This window comes from Lupinus angustifolius, chromosome LG06 (genome assembly GCF_001865875.1).
Source record: "Lupinus angustifolius cultivar Tanjil chromosome LG06, LupAngTanjil_v1.0, whole genome shotgun sequence".
In the NCBI taxonomy this organism is placed as follows: Eukaryota; Viridiplantae; Streptophyta; class Magnoliopsida; order Fabales; family Fabaceae; genus Lupinus; species Lupinus angustifolius.
This window is the reverse complement of record NC_032014.1, coordinates 3,813,176-3,827,226: the sequence shown is the minus strand read 5'-3', so window position 1 is coordinate 3,827,226 and position 14,051 is coordinate 3,813,176. Positions and strand designations below refer to the sequence as shown.

The following is a 14,051-nucleotide window of genomic DNA, read 5'->3' as shown; positions in this document are numbered from 1 at the left end:
AGGTACAGCTCCCCTTCACTCCTCTGCCGGACAAAAGGGAGAGGAGGAATATTCTGCTGTCACCATTTTCCATAGACAACGCCAAACGTGTTACTCTCGTGCTGCCTATACCTCTTTAGCCAAACAATAATGTTATTTCTACTACAAATTTCTACAATCAACACATAACTTCTCATGAGTAAAAAATGAAGGGTATTACATATTTTAGCTTTTATTATTTATCCCCTTATTTACCAAAAAACAAGTTGTAGAAATTTGGTAGTACAAATAACATTGTTCACTAAATTCAGATAATTTTTAGGAATTGAAGTCTCTTAATTTTGTAAACTCTAGTGCAAAGTAACGTTCCTTTTGTACCTTAGCCAAGCAATATTAGCCTAACTATCTATGGGCCTCTCCGCGAATATTCATCCTCCTCCTCGTTCGGCGCGGAATCTTCCATGTTGCCAACCGCGTGGCTCCAACTATTTTCCACTCATTTCATCCATCTTTTCTTATCACGCTCCCTACATTATCTGCCGTGCGATTTTCCAAAGAAACTCGCTTCTCATGCCCAATTTGGATCTAACGGCGAGGATATGCATCAGGTGCACACATTAGTAGGACAATTGATAAATGTAGTGCCACCATCACCATGTTACTTCAGATTCGTCGCCGAGATTTCCTCTCACATGCTCCTCAAATAATTTTACTACCTTTTAATAATAATAATAATAATGTATTTACCTAAAAATATATAAATATTAAGTTGAATATGATTCTTAGAAGAACTTCGGTGACAATAATTGAAATTACTGTTACAAAAATTCCGTGAATTATATAAGCCCATAAAACGCCGCATTTTACGTTTTCTGTTTTTGTTGCATCTTACGCTATCAATTATCATCTTCAAGCCATATATATCTTTTGTTGGCAACTACAGTATTAAACCTCTGTTTTGGTATAATCATCATTGATGTTATGTTTTCTGACTTGTTTGGTATCTGCAATACAACTAGAACCATTTGTTCAATTCTTTATTCTAAAGAAGGGAAGCTGATACATAAAACAAAAACAACTCCAAGTGGGGATTTCATTTGAAATTGCTTTTTGTGTGTTGGAATATAGAAAGTGAGAAAAAGAAAGAGGTTGAAAAAGAGTGTGTGTGAGTAATGGATAGTATTAGTAGGTATGATAATAATGATGATGGAGGAGTTAGTGGTGGTGTGATGATGAGTATGACCAGAGATACAAAGCCTAGGCTGAGGTGGACGCCTGATCTTCACGACCGTTTTGTGGACGCCGTCACCAAGCTTGGTGGCCCCGACAGTATGTCATTTTGCCACTCTTTTCTTTCATAGATTATTAACTATCTCACATTTGCTTTCTTATGTTTAATGCATTATGGCTATATTCTTGCTCAATTACGTTTATTGAATTCATAATTAGATAATAAGTTAAGTTATTAATTCGTTATACACATTCATTTCATAAATGGTATAAAAGGGGCTGTTTCCTTTATCAGCTTATTTTCAAGTTTAGCATTATACTATCCTGTTTTAAGGAAAAGGGACTTAGCACTAGGATACTGTAATTATTATTTTACAGTATTAGCGCAACATATGCATAGGTCAATGTAGGATAAGTTACTAGTGGAAAAAAACTACATACACATACTCACAAAACTCTTCCTTTTATTATTACTATTCATTTTTCACTTATTTAATTTTTCCTTCAGTCTTCTTTGATCATATAATATCATGACATAGGTTGATACACAAAGAAAAAGTTAACTTGAAAGTTTTAGGAAATTGGGATTTGATTGAAAATAAAGGAGAAAGTACAAATGAATGTGTATTATTTGATTAATTGGTTAATAGTCAGAGTAATGTTATTTATACTTGGCACTCAAGGGTGACACCAGGAATTAGGACCATATATTCTCTTTCTTTGTAGTGCAAATCTAATCTAATATTATTTGACTAAAAGATCATCATTCCAAATATATTTAAACCGAATTATAGTGAATTTTTTGCATGTCACATAAACGACATTAATTTGAAATGGTTTGCTATGTCGTCAGAGGCTACTCCCAAATCTGTTCTGAGGTTAATGGGCTTGAAAGGTTTAACACTATATCATCTGAAGAGTCATTTACAGGTAATCAGATTCTGTACTTTTTAAGTTAGTATCATTAGTACCATGGATTGGTGAAGAATGAAGAATTTAGAATATTTGAAGTAGAAACACCTCAATCATGCACCTCCTCTTCTCTATATAATTTTATCTTGTGTACTAACCACTAGTCATATTTGTATTCCTCTTGTTTTCTTCTAACCATTTGGAGCCATAATATGGCTTTGCTTGTTAATATGCAGAAGTATAGACTTGGACAACACACTCGAAAACAAAATGAAGAACCGCACAAGGAGAACACTAGTGAGTCCATATTTAATTTTTCTTACCCCATGCAATGTTTTAACCAACTCTCTTCTAGTTTGACCAACTTTTCCCATAGAGATTTTGTCATTCTATACAGAAGGAGAGGTTATTTAATCTTTCCACTAGTCTCTTCTATTGCTTAAAGTAGAGAACAGAAAATTTGATAATGTTTGATAATTTTCATTTTTTGTGTTTCTTCTTAGGATGTTCATATGTAAATTTCAGTAGCCATTCTTCAGAACCTAACACCATTTACAGAGGTGATAATGAAAAGGGGTATGTTACAGTTTAAGCATTAACTTCACTTCTTTTGTTTAGATTATATGCATGGCTGTGCTTTCCATGAGACAAATTCTCATGTAAAACTTCTTTATCTATATAACTTGAATTATTTCCCTGCATCTGTTTAGTTTTTTCCTGCACTTACTAGTTTGAATAACTACAACAGAGAAATCCCCATTGCAAAAGCACTTAGGCACCAAATTGAAGTTCAAAAGAAATTGGAAGAGCAGCTTGAGGTATTTATCATTTTTAACTAGCATAATTTTACTGCATCCTTGTAATGTTGTAGTTTTTTAACGTATCTAACAAAATATGCTTAACTAAGTTTCATAATGCTTATATCACACATGTTATTATTTTAGTCTTTGAAATTTTAAACATCAGTCGCATTAGTTTCTTAAAATGTAATTTAAAAGCCAAAAAGGTCTCTAGATTCTAAAAATTTAGGGGCTAATGCTGATAATTTCATAACCCCAAATGCCAATTTTATAATTTGAAGAATTAATAATACCAGTGAGGAACTAAATTGGTAGTTTATCTAAATTATATGATGCATTTGGATAATATAATCTAATAATAGAAAGTAGGGGCTGAAGTGTTACCCTTGTAATTCATTTGAGCAAAATAAACTTCTTCCTTACCAATAGGTACAGAGGAAATTGCAAATGAGAATAGAGGCTCAAGGGATGTATTTGCAAGCCGTGTTAGAAAAATCCCAAAGGAGCTTTTCCATGGATGGACCAGACAGGCTAGAAGCATCAAGAGCTAAATTGAATGAATTCAACTCTGTTTTGTCAAATTTTATGGAAAATGTCAATAAAGATTGCAAAGAAAACTTAGTAGGAATGAATGATTTATATAGGAAAGGCCATGGTTCATCATCTTTCCACATTTATCAAGGAGGTATAGAAGAAAATAAGGATCAAAAGTCTAAGGTTGAAGGGGGTATGATACAGTTTGACTTAAACATCAAGGGTAGCTATGACCTTGTATCTGCAGGTGGAGCTGAAATGGAAACCAAGATGCTCTCAGACAGTGTAAACAAGTTTTGATTTTAGAAGTATCATTTTGCTTAATCACTGAATATTATATACAACTTTTACAAGATATTACTCTACATGATTTTCTGCTTGTCTCTTTTGACTGAATTTAAATATTAAAATAGAATCTTAGCTCAGACTTTGGTAAAGGAAAGCCAATGTGTATGTATATTTCTCACTTTTAGTAAGCATTGGGAGAGGAATAAATGTAATTAACATAAGTCTCACATCGAGGAAGAATAGCTAAAGTGAAGAATATATGTTAGACCGATAAACCTAATACTTTAAGGTTTTTAGTAAAGATGTGATATATCATAACCTTATTGTGGTTCTATTTTGGCCTATTGGTGAAACACACGTAGTATCTATTATGTTTTCCTTCCCCTGTGATTGAAGATTGCATGTTAAATTTAATTGGCAAAACTTGGTGTGAGATTTATGTGATGAAGGCTAGAGATTTTTATTCATTCTTGGGAATACTCCACCAGTCCATTAAAAATGCAATACAACATGCCACCGTATAACCAATCATGTTATTCGATTAAAAAGTAAAGTATTACAAAGTTCAAAGGCCGGCATCATCAAACTAATCAAGGTAACCATTGTTTAGGACAGTTTGATGTAGAGTTCAGATGAAAGAAAATGATACAAGTTCCCAATTAAAACAAACATGGTTACAAAGGATTCAACTGATAGAAGTAAAATACTAGTAACAAGTATGGTCATCTTTTTTTCCTCGGATTTTTATTTGGTGTTCAAGTTGAATTACCATGCTTATTATAAAGTCACACATAGACTTTTAGATATTGATCCATGCGAGTATAATTCACCTCTGGATAAAGCTCTGAGGCTTCTTCTCCATTTTCTCCTATTTCAAAGTTTGTTAAACACCCTTCATAGAAAATATGATAGAAATGCCCCACTCCCACTTGGCTTGCAAAATCCAAACCTGGAATTCACACCAACCAATAATCATTATTTATTGACATGGAATTACACCAAAAAATCTACTTCATTTATTGTTATTTTGGGTTTAGTTTTTTACCTTTTAAAGTAGAAAGGAAGTCTTGTTCAGATATGGTGCTTTTCTCTAGTTGCTTTCCTATAAGTTCCTCCCACTTCTGAATCAACTCTCTTTGAGTGAGAATGTTTTCTGGTGGCCTTAGGTACACTGTCTTGTTCAATGTTCTAGGATCATCAATTGTCTTAATTGTGTATGTTGCTACATCATCTTCATCCATATAAACAGCTGCAGTAGAAAACACCCCTTAACATATCTATTATAATATGAAAATGACTTACATTTTTGTCAAAATATAAACAACATTATATATTAGTGTAATATCTATGCAATATTATTATAAATATTTATACACGGTTGATATATCATCCACTACTCATTTATAATGAACTTGACGATTATTTTTTATGATACCTTTGACGTTGCCATCTCCATAGAGAAGGACCTTGTCCCTAGGAGGGAGAAGGGTCTTCATCTGAGAGAGATTACCAGCGAAGTAGCCAGCAAAGCAATTAGCAGAAATGTAAGTGAAAGGAATGTTGGCTTCTTCAATTGCTTTTCTTACAATCATTTTTTCATCGAATGTGACACGTCCTGGTTCAAGTGCATGTCCCATAAGTGCTGGGTCCATGCCAAATTCTGAAGGATAGAAACGCTATGGAAGAAAAAAATAAGAGACAACCTTGTGAGTTTAGAATTTAAAAAATGTTTATGATGTTATTTCTTCAAGTCCAATAAAAATAGGTATTACACTGTCTTTGATCAAGTTAAATAGGTCGACTTGGCTTGAATTAGTCAAGTCCAATGTGATTTTTATGTATCAAAAGTGTTAATGAAAAATAAATATAAATTATATGATTGTGCAACATTTATGACATGACAGATTGGTCCAAAACATAACTTGAACTCCATAAAAAATGGATTGAATATAATTTCTAGAACTCATATGATAAGAGTAGTAGCTTAATCTAAAATAACACAACTAGTTATTAATAAATTATGCTATACAATTATCTCCAAATTCTATAAAATAAATACTGGCTAGATATATAACATCCTCCTGGAAATATATTAGATTATTAAGTACCTTGATGTTGGCAGCATCCTTGATGGCCTCAACAAGTTTGAGCTGAGTTAATAAGTTATGAGACCGAAAATGAACACCAGACATGGTGCAAATCACAACATCTACTAGTTTCACAGCATCCACTAGGCTCTGATGATCAGAGAATGAAGCCTCCACCAGAATAGCACCTTGCTTCTTGAATGATAGCAAAATCTGTAGCTTTTCAATATCTAGCCCTATCTCTGGCCTTTGAAGAACATATGTTTCATGACCATGTTCTAAGCTTGCCTTCACTATCCTCCTCCCAACATAACCTGTGCCCCCAACAACAAGAACCTTGCTCTTTCCCATTGCTGAGTCAATATATAATGAGCGTGCAAATGATAACTATATATAAAGAATTCTTCTCATAAACCCACCACCTTTCCCTTCAAATATTTGTGAGGAATCGTATATATATATATATATGGCAATATCCTCCTACATTCAAATTGAGTATGGTGTTCTATATAGGTGGTATAGATAGGGTGCAAAAAATATTTTTCAACATTTGGTTTCGAGTATGTTCGTATTTTATTATAAAATCGACTATGAAGTTTTTTAAATTCTTCTATATATTCATAAAAAAAAAGCTAAGGTGTCTTCTTTTAGTGCAAGTTACTCTAATATATAATCAAGTGCAGGACACCTAATTACAAAAAAGTTTGATTTGTATGTTATAACTTATTTCCTAATTGGATGTCTCACCATGCCATTATTTTGTGTCGGTGAAAGAAGAAATATAGTATAAATAAGGGCTTAGTGGCCAAGACGCTAGAGGTTCACAACTTTACTCGACCAACGACAGACTTTTAATTATTTGAAACCGAACTTTAGGACAGTTGTGGCAGTATAATGATAAGATAGGATTAAAAACATCATAATAATAGGATGGTCTTGTATTTTGTCATTAAATTATGTGATACTAATATGGTGATGGTAGTAATAGTGCTATGATGATTGTCATAATAGTAATATTCTAATGCAAGGATATGAGGAAAAATTATATTATCATTTATAGCTTATTTCTATTTAAGTTTTTGCGTGGATAGAAAATACATTAAATCAACATGATATATTGGCTGATCAAACTTTAAGTTATAATATGAGCTTTGAAATCATAAAACAATAATCTTATCATTTTATCAACTCTTATTCTCAAAATATAAAAAAAAATGTATGTTGAATTTTAAAAGTATGGTGTACATGTTCAAAATTTTGTAGAATAGTGTCACTTACAAAGGTCTTCATTAAAATATTGCATTTCCACGTATTAGAATGGAATGGAATGGAATTAGACCAAGTTTATATAGATTTAAGTCGGAAATATGAAATTGATAAAATTATTTTTTAAAGAACTAAATTACTCAAAATCAAAACGAAAACCGAGTTCTCCACCAAAGAAAAACTTGGATCAAAATCTAGCAGCTATAAGGTGAAAGAAAAAGGGTAAGAATGACAGCATCACACTAGTTTGCCAACAGAAGTTTCAAAATTTAAAATCATGTATATTCTTCGATGTTTAAATTTTGCAACAAATAAGAATTATAATCACAAACAGTATTGTTTTAACATTAACATTAGGTAGTAGATTCTACATCCAACTAACCTAAGTGGGTTGTTGAAGTAAACCTGAAGAAGTGGTTATAAAGTAATGGACCTTGGGTTGGTTTTGGACATATAAAACAAAACAATGACTTTGAAGTCATCCTTCATGTGCGGTCACTAATGACTCATGCCTATTTCAATTATCTTGGATTTAATATTTTTCTATATATTATGTGTTGATGGGTTAGTGCATATGCTCTTTTGTTTAGTAGGTTTGGTGGGTATGACATTTAATATAAATATAGCTAGTCCTTTCATTCACTAAGTTTGTCACTTTCTACTTAGATAAGGAAAGCTTAGAGTTTCAGATCTGAGATTTGTCAAAACTTTAGTTGGTTGCATTTGAAAAAAATGAAGAGAAAGGAAAACAAATGTTGTTGATGACATAACTGATCCTGGCATCTTATAGGTCCCATGTAGAAAAAATTGAGGCGATTCTGACATCATATAAAACTAATTAAAAAATTGTTTTAGTAGAGTAAAATTTTACTTTGGTTTCTCAAAAAACCTTCAATTTGGTCTTAAACAACTTTTGAAAAATCAATTTCAGTCCCAACACTATTCATCTGTTCAGAAAATAGAGAGGATTTGAACCCGATAAATTGGTCCTAAAATGGAGAAGCAGTTTTATAAATGGCTTTATAGAGGAAATCAATTACATTCACATTCTCACAAATGAGAGTGGGAATTGCTAAAGCATCCACACACAACAATTGACTTCATGTTAGATGTGATCAATCCGAATTTACCAATTACTATCTAAGAGAGCTCTAGTTTCTCTAACCAGACCAAAACTTATGTTTAGATTTGTTTATACGAGAATATAACATATTCTTTAAAATAAACAAAAGTTTGTTCGTGAGTAGTGACTACGATCGACAACAAACAAATAATACATATGATTTCTACCAAAAATTCATAAAAATGGCAATTTTGTATTTCCTCTTTTAGTAGATAGTAAAATTTAGAAAATCAAAGGGAATACATATTTTTAATATTTTGCCTAACCGGTTAACTAATTAATTATCCCATCACTTAATGCATCTTTCATAGGTTACCTAATTACACATCATAGTTTATATTTTTAAGCAATTTTATTTGTAATTTTTTTACCATCTTTTGGGGACAGGAGTATACTATAATACATTAGTTTTATCAACTCAAAAATAGTATAATGAATTTTTGCATAGTTAGCTCACCTACTTGGTCATCTTTCACCATCATTATAAATATATATATATATACATATATGGAGCAACTCAGGAGAAATGACAAAAATTAATATAGACTATTGAATCTTATTTGAACGGTGAAGATTAAAAAAATATATATATACATATATATACATACGATTATCTATATTTATTGTTTCATAATTTTTATATAAAAACTGTTTTCATTTTGATATTCTCTTTATATAGATATAATCATACAATGTTGTTGTTGAAAGGAACATTTCTGGTTGATTTACGTATGGACAGGCCTGTTAATGAAGAATGCCTATTCAAAGGCTTAAAGATACAGAAACTATAGAGGGTCAAGCATGAGTTGGTGTCAATTGAAAATTAAAGCAGCGTAAGAATTTCTGTCCTATTTTTGATGAATAAATAAGATAAGATAACTAATACATAATGGTTTAAAAATGGTTTGTTGGGATTGGGATATAATGGTAGCTCAATATATTTGGGATATATAATGTTGAATAGAAAACTGGAGTAATTTCACTTTTGAAGTTGATGGAGTTTTCATAGTCATGTCACCCTTTCAAATAGCAGCTACTGAAATATGAAAAACAAAATAGCGACAAAGAATTGCGGTTTGAGCTATGTGTCACTAGGACTGATTTCGTTCATTGGTGTTAATCATGCACTTCTAGGAGGTTTATGTGAATAGAATGAATTGTATTTAATAAACAATTTAAATTGTATTTAAATTATGTTTTATTATTTATATATTTTTTATTGTCAAAATAAAATATAAGATTATATGAAATAAACATTTAATTTAATAAATTACTCACATGACCGCTTAGCACCACTTAGAATATATTAAATTAAATTTGTTGGCTCTGGTTGATGTATGAGAGGTGTAGCTTCAAAAATGGTTTTATCCACTCTCTCTACTTTCCCATTTCCTACTTCATCTGTAACAATTTCTTCCAACCACCTCAATTTTTTCTCTCCCCATCACAATCTACTAAACTTTCTACCATAATTGCTCCAAAATTTACTAAGAACACAAAAAATATCTTTACAAAATTAAAAATGGCTTCCACTGTCTTAACTGGTTGCTTGTCTGAATCTACAGGTTATCAAGTTGGAAACTTTGCCGCTAAAAAATGGTGGGGTTACAAGAATTGGAGGAGTTACTGCTTCATTGGTACCCAGGAATCGAAAACTAACGGGTTGTTCTGTTTCCGATGTCAGTGCCTCTACTGAGACTAATGTGCCTTTCCCTACTGATTACACTGAGCTTTTGGAACAAGTATGTTTTTCATGATCCACCCTTTTCAATCATGTTTTCTTTTAATTGTAACATTAACCTTTTAAATTGATTATGTCCCATTGTAATGTTGTGGTTATTTATTATGTCACCTGGTGTAGTGCACTAGTGTAAAATAGAAATGAACCAAAATAAAAATGTATTCTCTCCCTTCCATTTAATTTAATGTGAGTGGATTAGGAGAATCATTATCAATTACCAATATGAAATGATATATTTTGATAAAAGTATGCCTAGCAGCTCAATACTCATATTCAACATTAAGAAAGAAAATGATATATCCTCCTATCCCCAAGAAATTGACATACTTCACAAAGTAATACTTTATTTATTAAATGATTGGTTTACAAGTGACATATCCACTTTCTTGTGGGTAGGAGGATTAGTAAGAGAATATAACATTATTCAAACGTTCAGAAAGAAGAATAATGTTTTTAAAGTTAACACAATTCTTTATTAATGTAGTATAAAAATTAAAACACATGTCCAATAGTGTCTATGATGCGAGGTGTGAGGTGCTATGTCTCATTGAGTTGTGCAATTTTCATTTTCCTTATAGTTTCTATCATGTACAGGCAGACAAATATGCTAATGGAGTACTAAAATTTGTGTCTTTGTTAATGAATGAACCAACAGGCAAGAGTAGCAGTGGAATTGGCTATGAAGGATAACAGACAGTTAATGGTTAGTTATTTCGAATAGTAATAGATTTTATTATGAAGTTTGGAAGTTACACAAATTAAACTGAGGAGCTAATATTTTATAGAGCCTGTAATGAACAACAATCTTATACAGGAGATTGAATTTCCCACAGCTGGACTTGCTTCCGTACCAGGTTCTCCATATTTCACCTTCCTTCTCTTTAATTTCTCTTTTTGGATTGAGTTTCATTGCACCCTTGTTCCAATCTATTTTCAAACTGATTCATATCACTCCATGATATCAGGAGATGGTGAAGGTGGAATAGAGATGACTGAGAGTATGCAATTAATTCGTGAATTTTGTGATCGCTTCATTAGCTCTGAGAAAACTACAAGAACAAGAATAGTAATCTTCTTGATTTAGAGCATCATTCTTGTTTATGACTGCTTCATTAGCTCTGAGAAAACTACAAGAACAAGAATAGTAATCTTCTTGATTTAGAACATCATTCTTCTTTATGACCACATCATTAGCTCTGATAAAACTACAAGAACAAGAATAGTAATCTTCTTCATTTAGAACATCATTCTTCTTTATGACCACGTCATTAGCTCTGATAACACTACAAGAACAAGAATAGTAATCTTCTTGATTTAAAGCATCATTCTTCTTTATGTCTCACCTTGTTTTCTGGATGAAAGTCTTTTCTCTACATGTAAATTAATTATTTATGTTGGGTTTATTAAGTGTGAAGTCCCACATTGGATATGCAAGGAAGAGTGAAAGACTTTATAAGTAGGAAAAACCCATGAAACTAATGCTTTAAGGTTTTAGTTCTATGAGCCTTTCCTTCTTATAAACTCTTTCGCACCCCGGTGGTTGGAGGCTCCCCGGTAGCAGTCTGGTCCAACATGTTCTCTGTTTTTCTTTCACTTGGCAGTTGGGTCTGTTCTTTTTTTAGATGTTTTTATTTTTTAGCATACAATCTAAATAAGTTCAAAGTCAATTTCAAGTTTCTTTCAAACTCTGACTCTCAGTTAAAACGTCTGTTATGATCAATACACCCAAGATTTTATCCTTGGTGACTGCTCCAAATAGTTCTGGCTTGCTCATTTATGTGCAGGTGAATGCTAAATATGGTCCTATGGGTATTGTTTAAGGATTCAAAAAATAGAGTTTTTGCATCAGAAACTGATGTATTTAATAACTTGAAAATCATTGTTTTGATTTCCAAGACAATGTTTCTATTTCTTGAATTCTTAAACGATGCATGTTGTGGCCACTTGTTAGTGGACCTTATGTATATAGTGTCCCGTTTCTTCAGACATGTTTATCTACTAAAGTTTGTGTTTTGTAGAGATGATCATATGAAAGTTTTTATTGTTAATTTGTCATACTTTAGCTTCACTACTTCCAGTTGAAATTGATGCATAACCTTGTGAAAATCAGTTTTTTCCAGAGGCTAGCGAAGTTGACTTTGCCAGACAATCAGTCTTTAGTGGAGCTTCTTTTAAATTGGACTATCTGACAAAGCCATCATTTTTTCAAGATTTTGGTTTTGTTGAGAAAGTAAAAATGTCAGACAGAGTGAAAGCAGGAGATGAACTTTTCTTGGTAGCATACCCATATTTTAATGTCAATGGTAGATACTATCTTCCTTCATTCTTGTCGATATAAACGATGGAAAGTTTCTTGACTACTATTCCATTCATCCATTGTATTTCAGAAATGCTTGTTGTGGAAGAGCTTTACAAAGAGGCGGTCTTGAACACGGAAAGGAAACTTATTATTTTCAATGGAGAACTTGATCGTATAAGATCTGGCTGTATCCTTTGTCAAATTATTCAGCCTTCATATTTATGAGCTGTATCTACCTGCTCTTATCCAGCTTTTATTAAGATTATTCTTTCTTTACAAAATCTTAGTTTGGTAGTAATTAGAAAATGAGGTACTGGATTCAATGTCAAAGATGTGATTTTGAGACGAGTTTTACAACTTAAAAGTTAAAATTCTCCATATCCTTCTGGACTTACTCGGAAAATAGTTATCCTTCAACAAATCAAGATTATCCACCATTCTTCTACCCAAAGCTTGCTGCACTTAATAAGACCTTCCTGCCTATGATGGAAACTGTGTATTACATTCATAATTTCAAAGGACGAAATGGAGGAACACTTTTCAGGTCTGATAGCTACCTATTTAACTCCAGTCACTCTAACTCTAATATGTTAGAAGGTCATGCTAAATATCACAGTAATCTGTGAAATATGCAATATCTTGCTTGGAAATCAAAGTAAACTTCTGTTGATAGCTAGACTTTTTATTTGGTTTAGACGCAGTTCATGAAATTTATATTTTCTTGAGTACGTATACCACTTATATGTAGTTTGTTTATCATATTTTTCATAGGTGCTATCCAGGACCATGGAAGGTACTCAGAAGAGTGGGGAATAAATATATTTGTCTACATCAACAAGTTACTATGCCATCCCTGAAGGAAGTTGCCCTTGAGATTCTTCCAGCAAATTGAGATTTTGGGAACTAGTAATGGTAAGCAATTCTTCCATGTGATCTCTTTTTTGGAGTTTGTCATTCTTGTGTTAAGATTGTTAGCCATGATTGGATTTACCATTAAATTCAAGTGCGAGTCGGGACATAAAGTTTAGTAAATAGACAAAGCTCTTAAGACAAAAGATAAAATAACATAATTGAAGTTAAATTGAGATAAACTCAAACTAATGACAGGATAAGATTTTTTTCCATTGGTAAGATTAATGGAAAGCAAAAGTTATGAATATGAAGACTATTATATGTTGACATAATAGTTTATGTTCATTTATTTGTACTGATGAGGAGACAGGTGTTGATATCTATCTCCATTCTGCAGAAACTTAGGAAGAAGTAGACCTTGCCATTTGAATAAGGAAGTTCAGAAGTTGTGGCTCAAAGAAATGGCTTTTTCTAAATGGTGTAGCAAGTTGTTATTTGTTGTACAGTTTATGAATTCATGCTTTCTGCCTATGAGCATGTATATACTGTGTACCATATAGATTAGTGCAGAATTGCATCAACAACCACTGAATTGATACCAGTGGGTCAAATCACTGTGTTCTTTTGTGGTGGAGTACTGCTGAATATAATTTCCACTTAAATTTTAGAACTGAAAACAAGCAATATATAGGATTGTAATAAACCATTTTTAAAAATAAATACCTGAAGTAATAATTAATTAAGTATGGATATACAGTTTAAAATGTCATTAACATTATGTAATTGCAATGATACTTTTTTGGCCATTGTGGTGTAAAGATTTTTTTACATAAGTCCATCATTTATTATTCATGGATCAATCTCTTAAATAAAAATATGATTTATATATATATATTTACTGTGTAAAAAAACTTTATATTGTTACTACACATATTAAACT

General features: G+C 31.9%; 3 protein-coding genes across 7 annotated transcripts; 2 read left to right on the top strand and 1 right to left on the bottom strand.

Moving 5' to 3' along the window:
- LOC109349051 (myb family transcription factor PHL11-like) lies at positions 385-3,870 on the top strand. 2 transcript variants are annotated; one of them, XM_019589699.1, is made up of 7 exons: positions 385-1,081; positions 1,134-1,308; positions 2,063-2,139; positions 2,358-2,418; positions 2,625-2,697; positions 2,870-2,939; positions 3,351-3,870. In XM_019589699.1, the coding sequence occupies exons 2-7, from the start codon at positions 1,152-1,154 to the stop codon at positions 3,753-3,755; spliced, it is 843 nt and encodes a 280-aa protein (XP_019445244.1). In that variant the 5' UTR covers positions 385-1,081; positions 1,134-1,151; the 3' UTR covers positions 3,756-3,870. The 2 variants fall into 2 exon arrangements, with proteins under 2 accessions (XP_019445244.1, XP_019445245.1); XM_019589700.1 differs by lacking the exons at positions 385-1,081; positions 1,134-1,308 and adding an exon at positions 1,403-1,469 and having other exon boundaries at positions 2,032-2,139.
- Positions 4,379-6,302, bottom strand: LOC109349050 (isoflavone reductase homolog). The gene is made up of 4 exons (XM_019589698.1): positions 5,852-6,302; positions 5,179-5,419; positions 4,789-4,992; positions 4,379-4,692 (listed from the first exon to the last, which is right to left on the bottom strand). The coding sequence occupies exons 1-4, from the start codon at positions 6,179-6,181 to the stop codon at positions 4,529-4,531; spliced, it is 939 nt and encodes a 312-aa protein (XP_019445243.1). The 5' UTR covers positions 6,182-6,302; the 3' UTR covers positions 4,379-4,528.
- LOC109349049 (protein LOW PSII ACCUMULATION 3, chloroplastic) lies at positions 9,519-13,722 on the top strand. Of its 4 annotated transcripts, none has more exons than XM_019589693.1 (10): positions 9,519-9,622; positions 9,785-9,961; positions 10,616-10,663; positions 10,775-10,814; positions 10,926-11,026; positions 12,071-12,263; positions 12,348-12,446; positions 12,686-12,803; positions 13,031-13,171; positions 13,482-13,722. In XM_019589693.1, exons 1-9 carry the CDS (start codon positions 9,557-9,559, stop codon positions 13,149-13,151), a joined length of 963 nt encoding a protein of 320 aa, XP_019445238.1. In that variant the 5' UTR covers positions 9,519-9,556; the 3' UTR covers positions 13,152-13,171; positions 13,482-13,722. The 4 variants fall into 4 exon arrangements, with proteins under 4 accessions (XP_019445238.1, XP_019445241.1, XP_019445239.1 ...); XM_019589696.1 differs by having other exon boundaries at positions 13,468-13,722; XM_019589694.1 differs by having other exon boundaries at positions 13,509-13,695.

What these genes read in the sequence shown, in the direction of transcription:
- LOC109349051 (XM_019589699.1), top strand. Translation starts at nt 1,152, where the DNA reads ATGGATAGTATTAGTAGGTATGATAATAATGATGATGGAGGAGTTAGT. An exon ending in ATCTGAAGAGTCATTTACAG is followed by an intron (nt 2,140 to 2,357) that starts GTAATCAGATTC and finishes GTTAATATGCAG; the next exon opens with AAGTATAGACTTGGACAACA. An exon ending in AGAGGTGATAATGAAAAGGG is followed by an intron (nt 2,698 to 2,869) that starts GTATGTTACAGT and finishes TAACTACAACAG; the next exon opens with AGAAATCCCCATTGCAAAAG.
- LOC109349050 (XM_019589698.1), bottom strand. Translation starts at nt 6,181, where the DNA reads ATGGGAAAGAGCAAGGTTCTTGTTGTTGGGGGCACAGGTTATGTTGGG. An exon ending in AGGATGCTGCCAACATCAAG is followed by an intron (nt 5,420 to 5,851) that starts GTACTTAATAAT and finishes TTTCTTCCATAG; the next exon opens with CGTTTCTATCCTTCAGAATT. An exon ending in CTTCCTTTCTACTTTAAAAG is followed by an intron (nt 4,693 to 4,788) that starts GTAAAAAACTAA and finishes TGTGAATTCCAG; the next exon opens with GTTTGGATTTTGCAAGCCAA.
- LOC109349049 (XM_019589693.1), top strand. Translation starts at nt 9,557, where the DNA reads ATGAGAGGTGTAGCTTCAAAAATGGTTTTATCCACTCTCTCTACTTTC. An exon ending in TCCCATTTCCTACTTCATCT is followed by an intron (nt 9,623 to 9,784) that starts GTAACAATTTCT and finishes CTGAATCTACAG; the next exon opens with GTTATCAAGTTGGAAACTTT. An exon ending in CCCATATTTTAATGTCAATG is followed by an intron (nt 12,264 to 12,347) that starts GTAGATACTATC and finishes ATTGTATTTCAG; the next exon opens with AAATGCTTGTTGTGGAAGAG.